This window comes from Tyto alba, unplaced genomic scaffold (genome assembly GCF_018691265.1).
Source record: "Tyto alba isolate M040663 unplaced genomic scaffold, T.alba_DEE_v4.0 Super-Scaffold_8, whole genome shotgun sequence".
Lineage (NCBI taxonomy): Eukaryota > Metazoa > Chordata > Aves > Strigiformes > Tytonidae > Tyto > Tyto alba.
Window position 1 is genome coordinate 17,850,261 of NW_024881329.1, and position 15,829 is coordinate 17,866,089.

Consider the following 15,829-nt stretch of genomic DNA (forward strand, 5'->3'; position numbering starts at 1 on the left):
AAGGAAAAAAAAAAAAAAACACGCATATTTGTGTAACTCCTGTGCATTCTAAATTATAATTTATGACATCTCCAAGACAATCTGTGATGCAGATACAGCCTTGAAACCATCAGCTGTCTTGCATTTCATGGTTGATTGGTATCCTAGTCAATAAAGAGCAAGTACCTTCCAGCTGGAGAGCAGGCATGTTTTTGTTGTGTTGTGGGTTTTCCAGATTTTTAATAAAACCAATTTCTTATGCTTATTTGATCATCTGTTATACTAACCATATTAAATCCATATTAAACCTGCCTAAATCCAAATTTCATTTTAAAAAGGTGAAGAGTCTGATAATTATTTTAAGTAAAATTTGCTCTATTAGAATCAGCATATGGTAGTAATTTATAAACATTTGTTGCTGTAAGACTGCACTGATTGCAATGCCCATTATGTTGCCTCATATTAAAATCACAGTATATAATTTCTATGTCACAGTGATGCAGCCTCCAAGCATAAAAGCCATCAACTCAGCTTGCAGGCAAGAAATTCTTTAAATTTTAAATTAGATCTGCAGGATTCAAATTTACTGTTAATATCAGAAGCAAATCAGTGAAAAATGGCACCTGTAACAGCTCCTGGGAGCCTCCCATGTAAAAAACAACAACAAAAAAAATTATGCTCTCATGGGAGCTTTTTTTCCTGTAACTTGCCAAAAGACTTGCTGTTTCTGACAAAGCTCTTCCATTGTATCAGAGAAAAAAATCTTGACAACTAAGAGAATCAATGAGTGAAATGAGTCCTTATACAGAGGTACTGCAAGAAATTAACTTTATACAGATTTCTGAGAACACACAAACCCAAAACTTTGCCTTCACCTCTTATAATATTTTCACTTTATTTTTGGATCGTCAAAGGAAAATTGCATAGTAGGAAAGTAAGATAATAATTGTCTGTTTTGGGGGAAGATTAAGAACAAGGGCTGACGTGATGACTGGCAGGATACAGAGCTTCTTATAATAGCGTTATTTTAGTGAGAAGAATTGAGAAATGGTTAGTGTCTGCTGCAAGTAGCACTGTTCAGTTGGAATGAAGAATAGTCATTAAGGTCTGTGGGAGTCTGTTCAAGAGCAACAGTTTCCATGCGAATGGCACAAATGTCTGGAAACAGGTGGGAAGGGAATGGTGCTGATGAGGGCCAGAGGACCAGGAGATGCCCCGAGCCCTCCCTCCCTGGAGAGCTGCAGGGAAAAAGATCAAGGAGAGCTGGCAGGAGAAAGAGGGAAATCCCACAGCTTCCAACGACAAAAGACCCAACCGCCGCAGCAGGTCTTCTTTATTTTGAGGGCTAGTTTAGTTTATCTTTACTTTTAACCTCACAAGGGTATGTAAAACTGCACTAATCATTCCTCCTCACCCCTCCATCACCAAAAATCCTGCAGAATTCGGGTATATTTGAAAAATCATGTGTCTTATTTAGACACTGAGACATAAGTTCAAGGATCTGGTCTTACGTGCTCATGTTATCAAAACGTTTGCTGAATACTTCTCTGATGGAAGTGGCTTTTATTTCAGTTTTAGATGTCATCCTATTTCTGGTTTTAGAATGGCTACCATTTCTGGATTAGGATGATCTAATCCACATTGCACTTTGTAACAAAGTCAACACCAAAATCACTAAAATGCAATAACAATGAATGAGCAGTAAAAAGAAGCAGAATGTACAATATAGAATACTCTATGCTTTATGTTCGTCACTTACTTCATGGCACTTCAGCATGACCCTCTTCTGACAACAGCAGTCATGACAGCAAATAAAAATGACAAAATGGAATGACTGAAACACTGCAAAAATTACTGACAAAGCAAGCAATCCTGTGAACGGTTAACAAAATGAAATGAATCTAATGGGACAGTGGTAAACTGAAAAATCAAGGCTTGAGAAGTATCCCACAAGATACATATTTCGTCATCTGCAAAATCCAAGCATCCTTTATAATAAACCAAATGTAGGATCAGTCCCTATGTAGGACTCACTACTATGTCCAGTTCTGCCTTACCTGTTTGTGAAAAAAAACCAGGAACTTTTCCAGGAATTTTTTTTTTTTTTTTTAAATTCAGAAATGGACAAAAACCCCAGCCATGGGCAACTTCACTTTTAAAACTTGCTACGTCAACACAGTACAGGTTATTTTTCCTAGAGGACTCAATCCTGCCTGGTTAAGCATCCTCCATAACTCCCACATTTATAATGAGCATTTCCCACTACCAGGAATGACGCCCAACCTGTCCCAGAGAACATGGGGACATTGTGCAAACACAGCCGGAGAAACACAAGCACTGTTTGAAATAGAAATTGTTTCTCCCTATGGAAAAGCGACCGATAATTTTGGTATGGTGATGGTAGAGAGCAGCAGCAGTTGCTGTTCATTATTCCATATTAGTACGCTGAAGTCGTGGTGGAAGGATGCTGTTTTCACTGGGGGGTGTGTTTTTTCTCCTTCGCAGCCACTGGGTCTATTCTGTATTAATCACGCTGACACTATTCAGTGGATCTCGCAGGCTTGCACTTGATCATTATGTTGCTAAGCGACTGCTGGGTTCACAGACAGAGCGAGCACTCCTCCCTTAACCTGATGAAAACCCCTGCATTAGTCTTCTCCCCATTTCTTTCATCAGCTCCATATAAAAGTCAGTAGCCTCTCAAGTGAATTTATAGCATGGCTATATTTATAGCATCATTGTCGATACTACTGTTACACGTCCTGTCCTCCTGGCCCTGCTCGCTGACAGCAGGGCACCGCCTGCCGAGCCACGGGGCTCCCCCCGCGCTGGGTTTTCCCATCGCTGTACCTGCACATACCCGAATTCGGAAATGGGAATTGCGACCAGAGCTCATCACTGAGGCTTTAGTTCTGGGTATTTGGGTCAAATGGAGCCCTGTATCCAAACACCCTCGACCGTTTCTGTAAGGAAGGATGAGCAAAAATGGAGGAACTGGTGGTTGGATGTTGTGGCCTGACTACATGCATAGACAAGATTAAAATCTCTATCACCAGGACTGATCTCCAAAATTTCTTAAAGTAAACGATAGCCAAAATTGGGAGTGGGATCTGCAGTTCTGTTCCAGAACCTTCTGATCAAATCCTTTAATTATGCTTTTATTAATACAAAGTAAGGAAGCACATCCTTTTGCTTCGTCCTCTTTTTCCTTCCCTTATCAGTCTCCTTTTTCCTCTCCCACGGCTGGTCACTGCTGCTGAGAAGCAGATGGTTTCCAGCCAAACATTTCCATGCTCTATTTAAAAATCTTGAAAATTGGTGTCTCCATAAGAAACACAGAACACTATAAATACACCATAAAATTATTGCTAAACCAGTGTGCAGAGTGAAAAAGCAAGCCCAGGGTCATTTTTTAATGTAACAATTGAGAGAGAAATGCTGCTCAGTACTGTAGAACAATCTCTTCCTAATCCTCATTTATCAAAAACATAGAAAGAAGGTATTTTTATGGGTTTCTGTAGCAAGCCATTACCCAACTATCTATAATTTAATTCACCTCTATGATATTCTAATGGGGCAATTGCCATGAGTGAACTACAATTGCATGTCTACTGGCTGTGCAAAAGTAACTCCTAGTGATATTTAGGATTGCTATCTGGGCTATAACTTCATGTATGTCCCAATGAGCGACTATATATTTTTAATTTCATCAGGCTGCTAGTGCTGCGAGTATAACCCAAGCGAGCCTGTGAACAATGTTCCTATTTATAACACTTCCCAATACATCTCTTTGGCTGAATGATCTGAACAGGCGTACTCATTTCTTATCACTTTTCCTTTAGCAGAGCTAACGAGTTTTTCTTTAATTTAGCAGAATCCCTGCTTTTTGTGAGCTAAAATTCCTTGCTCCCCCTTCTAACCTCACAGAAAAGGGCTACAAGCGCTACAGCTGGTTGTCCTAGGCTTTACAATATTAGAAAAAACCCAAGAAACTCTAAGAACTTTAGCTTTAAAATTTAAATATTAGCTTTAACACTTGGAATTTTGGTAAGATGGTATTTCTCAGTCATAATATTTGACAGTACTATAAAAAATTGTGTCAGCTGTGTAATTGGGCTACACAGGATGTCATTTATTTAGCCTTTTAAAAGATAAGGCAGTAAAAGAAGTAATAAAAATTGCCTTTGTCTGGGAAGCATTTACCATGCATCCACTGCTTTTATGCAGGCACCTTTGAGAACAGGACTGAAATTTAATGCAGACAGTTCAGAGCATAAACATACATAGCACAACAAAAAGAAATCTGAGCATTTTCTCCACTGTGATAAATTTTGCCATTAGCCTCTTGCTCACGCTTTCACACTCTTTATCAAGCTCAGAAATCAAGCCTCTCATCCGCCCCTGGAACTTGGAGCTGGCTAAACTCAGCGAGGGGGGAAGGTGCCATCCTTGCTCCAGGGGCAGTCAGGAACTGGGCACAGACAGACAGACAGACAGACAGTGCCCAGCAAACCACCGCTGCTTTACAAGTAGGACTTGTGAATTTACAAGTGAACTTCTCCACTTACATCTCTCTACCTCACTCTTGTTAAGATGAAAAGGAGTTCCCCGCAGCACCTCTGAAAGCGTACTTTTAGTGTCTGTAGATGGTTGGCTCCCTTCTGCTGTTCCTGATTTATTACTTAGCTTAAAAAAGCAATCTTGAGTAACCTTTTCTGATCACTTTAGTATCTTCAATTCTTCTTGATTAAAAAGTAATGTAATCACATCAGTTTTGAAAACAGAAGGAAACAAAATACAGCCCTCTTACCTTCCGTTCCCACCGGGAATTCTGTGGAGGTGTCATTTTCTTCCATAGTCAAACGGCAACCAAGAGTTTTGCTGCTCTATGCAACTGTCAACTTTTCTTATTTATTACCTCATAGGCCTTTTGGTATTGTTATACCCCAAGATCCTCTCTCTAGTTTGCAAAAACGCCTGTTAGGGTTTACTTTTCAGGAAAGAAGTAGGATTTCAGCCACACTGAAATAATGCTTTGTGTGGTTTTGTTTCTAAATTGAGTCTCTATATTCCATAAAGAAGACCATGCAATTTGCCAAAGCTGAGTTATAAGAATCAAAAAAGCTAAAGGACAGAAAAGCAGCATAACTTTTTAACACTGTCCAAGTCAGATCTTTCTTTAAAATGTAACATATATGGGATTACACTTGCTTACATGATAGTTTGTTTTTTTTCAATTAAGTAACATAGTAGTTTTCCAAATTTTTTTCCAGCCTTTTTACCTGTTTAAATGTCTTTTCACAAAAAAATGTATCTTTATTTACTTTTCATTTTCCTGTCAGTAATGATAATACTTTGACATACTTACAGTACATTGTAGTTGCTAGCCTCAGTTATTTTCTAATAAAACAAGGATGCTAAAGATCTCTACTGTAACCTGGAAATAACTATCAGTTTAAATATAAAAGATAATAAATAATATTATACATATGAAGCTAGAGGCAACATGTTCATATGGCTTACAAGAAAGGCGATCAAGGTCTGGCAAAAATAGTATTCTTGAAGATATAAGAAAAATAATATGAAATGAAACTGTCAGAGTCATCTGCAAGACAAGACTTATGTAAAGACAAACTTAGTGCACAAGTGTTGATTTTATCCTTGCCTGAGGTATTCTCAAATGTCTAGTGTTCAGTTGTTGTGTTGACTTTGTTTAAAGACTGTCGTCAGGCAGCCAGCACATATTGCTTTTCTTGTACAGTTTTCATTGGTTTTTTTTCATGTGTTAAGGCTTTTCCATACTGACAACTCAATTTCTACTCCATTTAGTCAAGTGCTACTGACAGGAATTCCAGAATTTCAATGTTTTTCTTCCATCTCTTCATTCTAAAAATTGTTTAACCCCCATGCCTTCCTCTCACCAGCTCAATGGCTTCCATCTTGCAGGAAATAATATAATTACCTGATGCTGAGGCTTTTGTTCACACTGTATGCTGACTGAGCAATTATTTGCAATTAATAGAGCTACCCTTCCCCTAAAACCAAATTATCTTCATGCATGTAAAGAACGGTAGCTTTTCAAAGGCTGAGTTATTTAATATCCAGCAGAATAATTATAATAAAATTTACTTAGATGGTATCTTTTTAAAAACAAAGTCAGCACTGCATTTCTGCAAAAAAATGCTTTTCTATGGAGCAGTCCAGGCCAAACAATATGCAGTACTTCAGTAAAAGGTACATTTAACTTCTGTATGTAAGGCCAAACCATTCCATAACATAAAAAGAAATACCTCAGGCTCTCAATAAACTAACAAAATTACCTTTTTTTTTTTTTTTTTCATAATCATGGATTTAATGATATTATATCCATATTCCACACAAATGTGACTACATAATTGCTTGTACATTTACCCAATGGTGTCTGACTACTGTAAATTACTTATCACTAAGTACCTTTCAGAAACTACTTATGTGCAAATCTATAGCACTGTGCTACCAGGGATGCTGCTGTTGGGAGAAATAAGCCACCTCCTCGAACCTGTAAACATCAGAAACTATTCACTAACAAGCATGTGCAATAGAAAGTAAGAATTTAAACCCCATAGTACTAAGTGGTAGAGATGCTAAATTAACTTTTCAGTAGTAACATGCATAGTGCAAAGTGATTTCAATGAGTGATTTTCTAAGATAGCTTTACATTTCATGATAAAGTGGATTATGAGAGACATCAGCATGAATCAAATGACATCACACAGTGAATGTGAAGTAAGCCTAGGCAAAACCACTTTTTTTACCTGTTTGAAGCCAAAATAAATTATGGAACTGAAGAAAAATTCAATTATCACTACACATTAAAAGAAAAAAATTTCCAGAGAAAAATACTACTTAAAAATAAATCTAACTCACATCAAAATAACTGAAAGGTTTGTGAAAACTGTCTTTGAATTTAGAGAAGACTGAGAAAGCTCCTGTCCTATGGGGCAGACTACACAAAAGTTGTCAATGTAGGAAATTCTTCCCCTCTGTAAAACTGTTTGTCATAGACTTATTCATTAAGCAAACACGTACAATAGAGAGTATGTTCTTCTTTAATCTATGTGATTTTCAGGGGAAGCTAGTAAAGGAATGGAAAAAATCAAGCCTTTATTAGAAAATTATTTGATTAATTACATTTACCTTGTACTGAGACTTGCAGTTTTTGTTCCAGTAGGTGACTCCAGTCCTTCTCCTGGCTTTGAGGATTTCTCTCTGTTCATTTGCTGGAGTATTGAGTTCAATTCACTAATAACATTAGCCTTTGGGCCTGAGAGAATTGGGCTTTTCACCTCCGTCACGTCACCCCATAGCTTAGATGTCCTTTGGGGAACAACTTTAGCCATATTGGGCTGTGTGCTGATCGGAGGTGGGGGCGGAGCGGGAGGAGGAATAACAAAGCTGTCTACAGTTTCTTCAATTAGCGCATCCTTGTAAAGTGCATTGCTTTTGTTGATTATGGGCTTCATTTTTGGCTTAGGAGGTACTGGGGGTTTGTCCACCAGAAATGTTTGCCCATCTGCATAGACTGTACAAGTATCCACGTTCTCACCTCCTTCCGAGGATAAGGTAGAGATGCTGGACACTGTTGAGATAGTGCTGGTTGTCTCTAAGTGATGGTCACTACTACTTCGACTGTCTACCTCCTCAATCCCAGAGTCAGTGACGTTATCAAAGCTGTCAGGGGGTGGCAGAAAGGAGGCAGGCAAACAGTTTGAAAGACCCACTTGCTTTTTACTGTCTAAGGAATTTGTTGACTGGCTGGGGGCAAACGGCGCAGGTGAAGGAGTGCCATTTTTCCTTTGCTTAGCCAAGTCTGTTAGAGCCGAGCCGGGAGCTGCACGGTCATCGGGGATATCAAAGCTGTTGGCGAACTCTAAGGGGGGTGGTAGTGGCTCAGTAAAAATAAACTCTTCATCAATATCAACTGATGCTAAGGGTGGTGGAGGGATGCGGAATGGCAAGATGACGGGGTCGTCGACAGAGCTCGCTGCTACAATGGTTTTGCAGGGAGACGCCGGTGGCTCAGGCGCAGCGGGCGCATTCAGCTCACTTTCTGCTTCCTCACTCCCCTCTGGCCTCTCTGGTGGGGAGTTTTCTGGGTTCGGTTCCATTTCAGCTCTCTTTTCCTCTTCATCTTCAGGCGTATCATCTGACTTCACTGTGTCCACAGTATGAACCATTAACAAGCCAGCTGACTTTTGCTGTGAAGTATCCACAATGTTTATCAACATGTTTTTCTTCTCCTCAGCTTTCTTTTCTTTCCCTGCATCTGTTTCATACTTGTTCTCGGTCTCCTGCCGTCTCAATGGGCCACGAGTACTTTGCCTAGTGACAGTAGCAGTAACAGGAAAAGTCGTTTCAATATTGGGTCTCAGTTTTGTATCGATGTAAAGTGGTTTATTAAGGTCAGCTTTAACAGCATCTCCTTTGCCCGGAATCTGCTGTGTTTGTTCTTTCATGGCTCTATCCCTGGCAGAGAGAGCGAGGGCTAGTGGTGAGTTTGGATCTAATAACTTTCCTGTGACCGGGTGGACGTAATTATCCGAGCTGGATGCATTTGTGGACTTAGCTGCCACTGTACTGTTTTCAGTACCTTTCGTTTTGGACGAAGCATTTAATGTCCTTGGATCGCTTTGATTGCTGGGTTCACTGCTATTAAAAAGATTTTCCGGCTCTCTAGGTGCAGGAATTGGAGATGGTGACATAAGCTGTCTAAAACCATCTTCACTACTAAACATTGCTTCATCGGTGAATTTAGATTGCCTCATACGTGGTGTTGGTGGTGTTAGTCCAACATCCTCATCTCCTAGGTCTGTGGAAAGGAAGGCTGGAGAATTGCGCCTTGCTTCCAGCCTCTTTTCCCTGTCCCGCACTGCTCCAGCAATGGCTGCTGCAAACGGACTGCTGACACCCAAGCTATCATCGGGTCGGAGTTGCCCAGGTTGCTCTGAAGACTGAGGATCGATTTCCATGCTGCTCCCTTGGCTGCTTTTCCCACTGCTGCTGGTTGATGGCTCTTTCACAATAATCGTTGGGATTGGAATAGAGCAGGTCTTTTCTGGACTGTCTTCAACATTGGATTGTTTCACTAGCATCCCCTTCCGCCTCGCTGGTTTGGCCGGCACGTAAACTGCTTTGCTTGCAATCTTCCCAACCTCAGAATATGGGTTTTCTGGCATCTGACCCCTCTTGTTCCTGAAATTTGCCTGAGATGCGGCACGACTGTACAGGTCTTCAGAGTCCAGAGAGTATCGGTCCAGTTCTCGTCTGTAATAGATCCCTTTGTCCCTTATCATTGTTCCCACAGTCTCTGGCCTAACCAAAGAAATTTTTGAACCTGAATTCTGATTAAATGGAGGTTTAATAGTTCCATAGCTCCTTGATGTTGGGGATTTGGGAGAGTTGTACAGAGAGGGTGAAGGTGGTGGTGGTGAAGGAGGTAAGGACTGTGGTGGTGGTGGGATATCTTCAGAGGTGTCAGGCATTGAAAGACTTCTAGTAAACTTCAGCATAGGAGGGGCCAAAAACTGCCGTTCTTCCTCTGTTATTCCTAAAAATCAGAAAGTATATTTAAAACACTGTCTTCCACTGGGATCCCTCATATGGTATTATATCTGTATCCAACCTAAAATATCAGGGTGCATTTCACATGACATGAGGCATATGCAAAATTATGAAAGAGATCTTTTGGTTGATTCCTACCATAAGCATTCTTTCTTGCTGAACTTCCAGGGACCCAGATGCCAGAATTAAAAAGGATGCTACAGAATTTTAATTAAACTGATCATTGATGTGTAGGCAAATGTTTTCGTTTTATGTATCATCAAGGTAGTTGTAGAGAAGCACATTTTCTTTGAAAATTATTGAACAGGGAAGACATTCCGTGCAGAAGTGTAGCTTATGACTTGCTCTAGCACTCTATAAATGCATATAATAATGCAACTTAGAAACCTAATGAATTTTTAAGATGCATTTGAAACTTAGCAATGGGACTGCAAAGATTCTATTGGGGAAAAAAATAATAATGTTTCATTTCAAAACATGATATTGTATTATTACAAATGCGGCTTTTAACATAAATAAACTGGATAATATTGGGATACTTTAGATGCTAAATTTACATTAGCATAATGCGTTTCTAAATTGATAAATATCACTACTAAGATTACTACCAGTAACAAAGCAAGACCAAATTTGGTCTGCTCTTTTTTCTCATTTGTAAAATCATCTATTGCCATAATTTGGAATGAAAAAGAGGTGAATTTTAGTCCGCTTGATCAATAGGGATTCCTTCATAAACTACACAGCATTAAGCTTTTGCCTCAATAACAAAGAAAAATGGAAAAACATTTTGCCCTGAGTAATGCATCACAAAAGGCTTATACTGATCTTTTTTTTTTCCCCTTCTCACTGCCTTTTCTTCTTAGAGGGAACATTCTAAAGAAAGGAATTAAATTATAATACTATAATACTTGCCTATTGCCATCAAAGTAGAATGTGGAAATTATATCATCTTACACACAAACTTCTTTTCTCATTAACTTTATATAAATTAAACAGTCATTCACTGAGGTAAAGATGTTGGAGAAATATGCTTTAAGAAAGAAGCAAAGTTACTAAAAGTATGTGATTAATGCACAAGCAAACTATACATGAGAAGCATTTTACCTATAGATTTTTGTCTTCTCATTGTACCCCGAGGTATACCCAGAAAAGGACCTTGAGGACTCCCTGGTACAGTGGGCGTCATCACAGCAATACCCTGTCTCTCATACATGGACTACAAAAAAGCAAACAAAAAACCCCACAAGCATTAAAGCATGCAAGTCTTTCTCTCACATGTAAATAACTCTTCTGTCATATCTGCTAATCCACTATCCCTTTTACTTAGAATTTTTATGAAAAATAACAAATGGGGTATTATTTTGGGGAGGGAGTGAAGAGAAAGGGAAGGCTGGGCTTTATTTACATGTTACTAAAATGACAACAGCTCTAAGAGGAATTAGTTGAAATTATTTACAAGGCAGCATGTTAGGTTTCCAGCACAATTTGTGTGCTGTAAGAAAAACAAAGCAAGAGCAATTGTACTTTGTTCCATCCACTTCCAAAAGCCCATCCACACACTGCATAGCTATTAGCGTTCACTCTGCCCCAAGCCGTAGGCTCTCTGCACTTCTGGCGAACAGACCTACTCTTGCACAGACTCAGGGTGTCTTGTGCAAGGTTACAGTGGCTGTCAGCATCTCAGCTAGGAACTGAGGAACAGCCCTTGAATCCCAAAGCACTCAACTGCCCCTCCTTCTTGGAGGTCATCACAAAACTATTTGTTTTCTGCTCTTAGAATAGCCTTAATTTCTCTCTGTTCCAAGCTAATGAGAAGAGCAAAGTGCTTGTTGTATCAGGACTCATGCTCTTCGGGAGGGGGTGGGTAATGGAAAAATACATCTAAAATGCAATCAAACCAATTATTTTTTCACATGCAAAGTTCTGTCAGAGCAAATTCTGCAACTGAGTAATCCAATTTCAGAGTCCTGGAGTTTAAATTTTTAATACATGCTATAGTATTAATGTCAATTCTTTCCTTACAAATCATCATGTATTATTCAATCAAGATATTATATGTGCCATTAGGAATAATAAAAACCTGCAGTAGGAGAAACCTTCACATTAGTGGAAATTATGTGGCTGCACTAACTCTGGTGCTGAAACTGAAATAGCACATCTTGACTTTCAACAAAGTTTTTAGCTTGTGTTTAGTGTTGTACTGACACCTTCAAGTTCAGAACTTACTGGCATCTCACCAGCTCAGATTACAGACAGAACAAGTTCACATCCGTTTGAATAACACTGAGGTAGCAATGTTCTTGATGTGATGGTCTTAGAATAAATATAAGGATATAATGAGAAAAGTTTTATATGGGTATGTAGACTCTTCTGTTAAAAAGCTACTATTAAAAATGCAGAGTAGACCATGCCTTGAAGTTACAAGATAATAAAAGTAAAATGTATATAATGTAAAAATGCATATAATGTAAAAAAAGTAAAATATATAAATCAGTGCTTGTAAATTCATTTCTGTCGTATGTCTTGCACACTGCCAAAAGACCCCCTCCAATTGGTTTCAGAAATGAAAGCAGTACTTCATAGCTACCACTCACATTCATATCTGTAGCTGAGGGAAAACATCTACTGGAAGGCCGCTGTTTAATAGTTGCCACTCGTGAGTCCACAGTTGCATTGTCTGCAATTCTTGATGGCTTGGAAACTGGTACTATTTCATCCACCTTATCTGTAATATAAAAGTATTCAGTAAAATAAATATAATTTGTCCAAAACCGGAAAATTTAAGTATTGCAAGGTCAAAGGAAGAGATTTACTTTTCAAAAAAATGCAAAGAAAAAGTTTTTTTGGCATTTTAACAAGGCAACGCTTGAGCATCATAAGTCGTGCAAGCCGAGCACTTTTTATTGCTGCTACATAACATGCATGCTTTAGTTTTAAGCCTGCATGCATTTAATGTTTACTTAGTGTGACTCGAAAAACAATCCTCTTCTTCAAACCTTCAAAATGTGAAGGGAGAATATCTATATAGAAATGGAAAGAAGACCTTTAGAAATAATGAATCTGTACAGCACTGTTTCAAATAGAGATAAGCAGACTGTACTTAGTCATCAGAATTTCAGTGATATTTTGGACAATAACAAGTACTCCAGAAGTGCTCTTTTATGCCTATTCTCCTTAAGTAATCACATCCTAATTTATTCACACTTTCGGATTATTAAATTAGCATTAGTAACTACATCATTTGTTTAAATGAAGCTTTTATATGTATTTTATATTTTAATAATTGGACGGTCTGGGATTGTATTTAGTTGTGGTCAGAAACAGACCAAATCTGAAAACTTCAGATTTGGCAAAGTCTAAATCTGAACAACTTCAACATTTGGATTTGGGATTCTGATCTATTGTATGACGTGATGATAAAATGTAGGGAAAACTTTAATCAAGATCTTCTGAAGCTTAGCATGTTAGTCTTAGCCCCGTCTCCAACTTCGGTCACAGACAAGGTTCATCAGCATTTCGTACATAACATTACTCCCTCAGACTGAAGACCTCAAAGTACCGTATATTCAGCTAACTACAGACTGACAGCTCCTTTGTTGCCACTTCTACCACTTTGACACTAAGGCATGGAGAAATTAAATGACTAGCCTAAGCCAGCAGAAAAGTTTGAATTCTGAATCTGTACTAGAATCCAAACCTGAATCATACCAACAGGTTTCCTTACTATGCCTTCCATTGCATTTGCTTTCCGTATCATGTTAATTTAATGTCTTTTCCTTTGAAGTTTCACCAAAGTAAGGATTAGTTATATAGCCTGTGGTATTTATGTGAGTGATATACCTTAGCCTGGCTCCTAGGTTTCCACAGTGTGAGTCAGAGCAATGTTGATTTTCAGCAATTAGATCCATCTCCCAAATGACTGATTATTTGTTTCAGCAAACAAAGATATCTGGTTAGGATACGATAGGCTTGAAAAAAACAGGTTTTTGGTGGTCTAGAGGTGGTGTTACTATGCCAAATATCATATTTAGGGATTTAAGTTTTACCTCTCACTGGAGAGCAGCGCACTCAGGGCCCTGGATATGGATATGGATGGGAGTAAGGCAGGAGGAAAAGAGCTTTTGATCCCTCTAAACAGTAGATCTGTCTGGCGCAAGGATGATATTTTAAATGGGAGAAGAAGAGAGGGAAGAACTTTTAGCCTTCTGGTTAGGAAGAAGGTTGTCCTAGAAGTGGATATTTCAGTGTCACAGAGGGTCAGGGAGCAGGCAGGAAAGGAAAGGTTGAGCAGAATCAGTAAGCTGAACACTGTTGAAAACTGTCTCACAAGAGTAGTGTTGCTGTTTCTTTTCAATTGAAGTTAGCATTCAATTCTTTTCATTGGTCTGCTTTATTTTTGTGGGTTTTAAATCATCCAGTGGAAGGAGAAAAGGAAAAAAATTCTTAAAATCATCACATGTATTCAAAAATAAAACAAACTTCAAGTCACATTTCATAAGACTTTGTAATACAAACTGTGAACTTCTAAAAGAAAAATATCTGCACTTCTGCTCAGCAAAAGGCATCAGAAAGCAATGGTGTAACCTTGAACATTTGACCTATACAGCAAAAATATGGCTAGACTGTAGAATTGTACTCAGGGGATCTATCACTAAGAAATTCAACCGGGCAGAGATTTCCTGTTAAGTCTCTCCCACCCTTTTTATCATCCCAGAAGCCAAACAACTGGTCTTTGGGATACAGAAAGAAGGAAGTTTTGGAAACTGAAGCACTAGGTACTCAAAATCTGTAAATAAGAAATATAAATAAACCATGTAAGAACTGATCCCCTTTATTTTTAACAGACACATGTAACCATATACCCGTTCAGACAACAAAAAGCTACAGGGAAAGAGTGATGAGGCTACGACAGACACTTGAAAAGCATGAAAATATTTGTTTGGGGATGAAACATACACACCCTCCAACTGCACTGATTTTGTTAGACAATACTAGGAGTCAGATCCTAATTTTGGATCTGACCAAAATATCAGTTGGTACCAATTCTTAATACAATCTACTATTTCCAGTTGGAAAAAACTTTGTTTCGTGTAAGTTTATTGCAGGGTTCTTGTCTGTAGACAGGTTCTCAGTCCTACTCACCCTATAGCTGCTCCCATTCAAGTGGTGCTTTGTGCCTTGTCAAGTCTAGCTAAAGCACTTAGATATGGGAGAGGAGAGCAGGTTAAAGCTTAAGCTGCTTTGCAGGGAACTCTTTAGGGGTTCCTTGTGTAGTATTTCCAATGGCAGCACTGCTACCTCTGCGCAGCTTCTTCTTTTGCTCTACTGCCTTTGGTCAGAAAGCAAAGGTAGAGTGGAGGTTGTCATTTTAAAACTACAACAAAAAATTTGAAGCTACAGAAGCAGCCAGTATGTGGAACAAGATTTATTCTAAATGGCAGCAGCTACATGGCGGGTCCTGCAGAATACGTCAAAATCTTAGCATCTGGCCACAACTGCACCACACTTTTGAAGTGAAAGCACTATGCAAAATAAAAACATTCTCACTGTATTATCAAACTTGCTGATTAGGCCAAGAAAATTAACTGGCTGAATGGTATTTAGTTTCATTCAAACTCATCCCAAAGAAATAAGACATAAACATATTGGGACAAACTTGCACTTTCCTTTGCCTTTAACTAGGCTGTTCGTATCCACACTACCAGTGTGCAAACCATGTATGCACCAGAAACACATGTTCAAAAGGCCACACATACTGAAATAATTTGTCAGGCTTACTAATCGGCTTCTCTCCCATCCTCCTCATGATCTTAAATACTCTGCAGCATGCATTTCTCGTACCAATGAGAGGGGAATCTTACAAGCTTGTGTTGGAAATTCTCTGAGGATACCTTTACAAACAGTTTTACCAAAAGAGATACAAAAAAGCCACAGAATTTGTGCAAAAATTTGCACCTGGTGTGAGGTGTGTTGTCAGTGTGGCCAAAGAAGCACGCCTCCAATGGTAATCTTAAAAGGACCGCAGCTGGATGTAGGTGGAAGGGAAGAAATATTCTGTAGTGGAAAAAGCCTACAATGGAGGTTGGCCATGTCAGCTGCATTTCATCATTAAACCGGTCATTTAGCAAAGTACAGCCACAAGCACGCACGCACACACACTTATAAGGGAGTAATTCGTGGCTGACTGGTAGAATAACAAAATATTATCTGCTTTATTTTGAATAACTTCGGTCTTGCAGAAAGACAGGGA

General features: G+C 38.9%; 1 protein-coding gene across 1 annotated transcript in view; it reads right to left on the reverse strand.

Annotated features, from left to right (window-relative positions):
* SHANK2 (SH3 and multiple ankyrin repeat domains 2) overlaps window positions 1–15,829 on the reverse strand; it is a 323,086-nt gene that overhangs the window by 4,580 nt on the left and 302,677 nt on the right. Inside the window, exons 21-23 of the mRNA XM_033006803.2 lie at window positions 12,174–12,304; window positions 10,684–10,795; window positions 7,156–9,565 (exon numbers count right to left, since the gene is read on the reverse strand). Coding sequence (XP_032862694.1) covers window positions 7,156–9,565; window positions 10,684–10,795; window positions 12,174–12,304 — 2,653 coding nt within the window. The remainder of the gene's footprint in view (window positions 1–7,155; window positions 9,566–10,683; window positions 10,796–12,173; window positions 12,305–15,829) is intronic.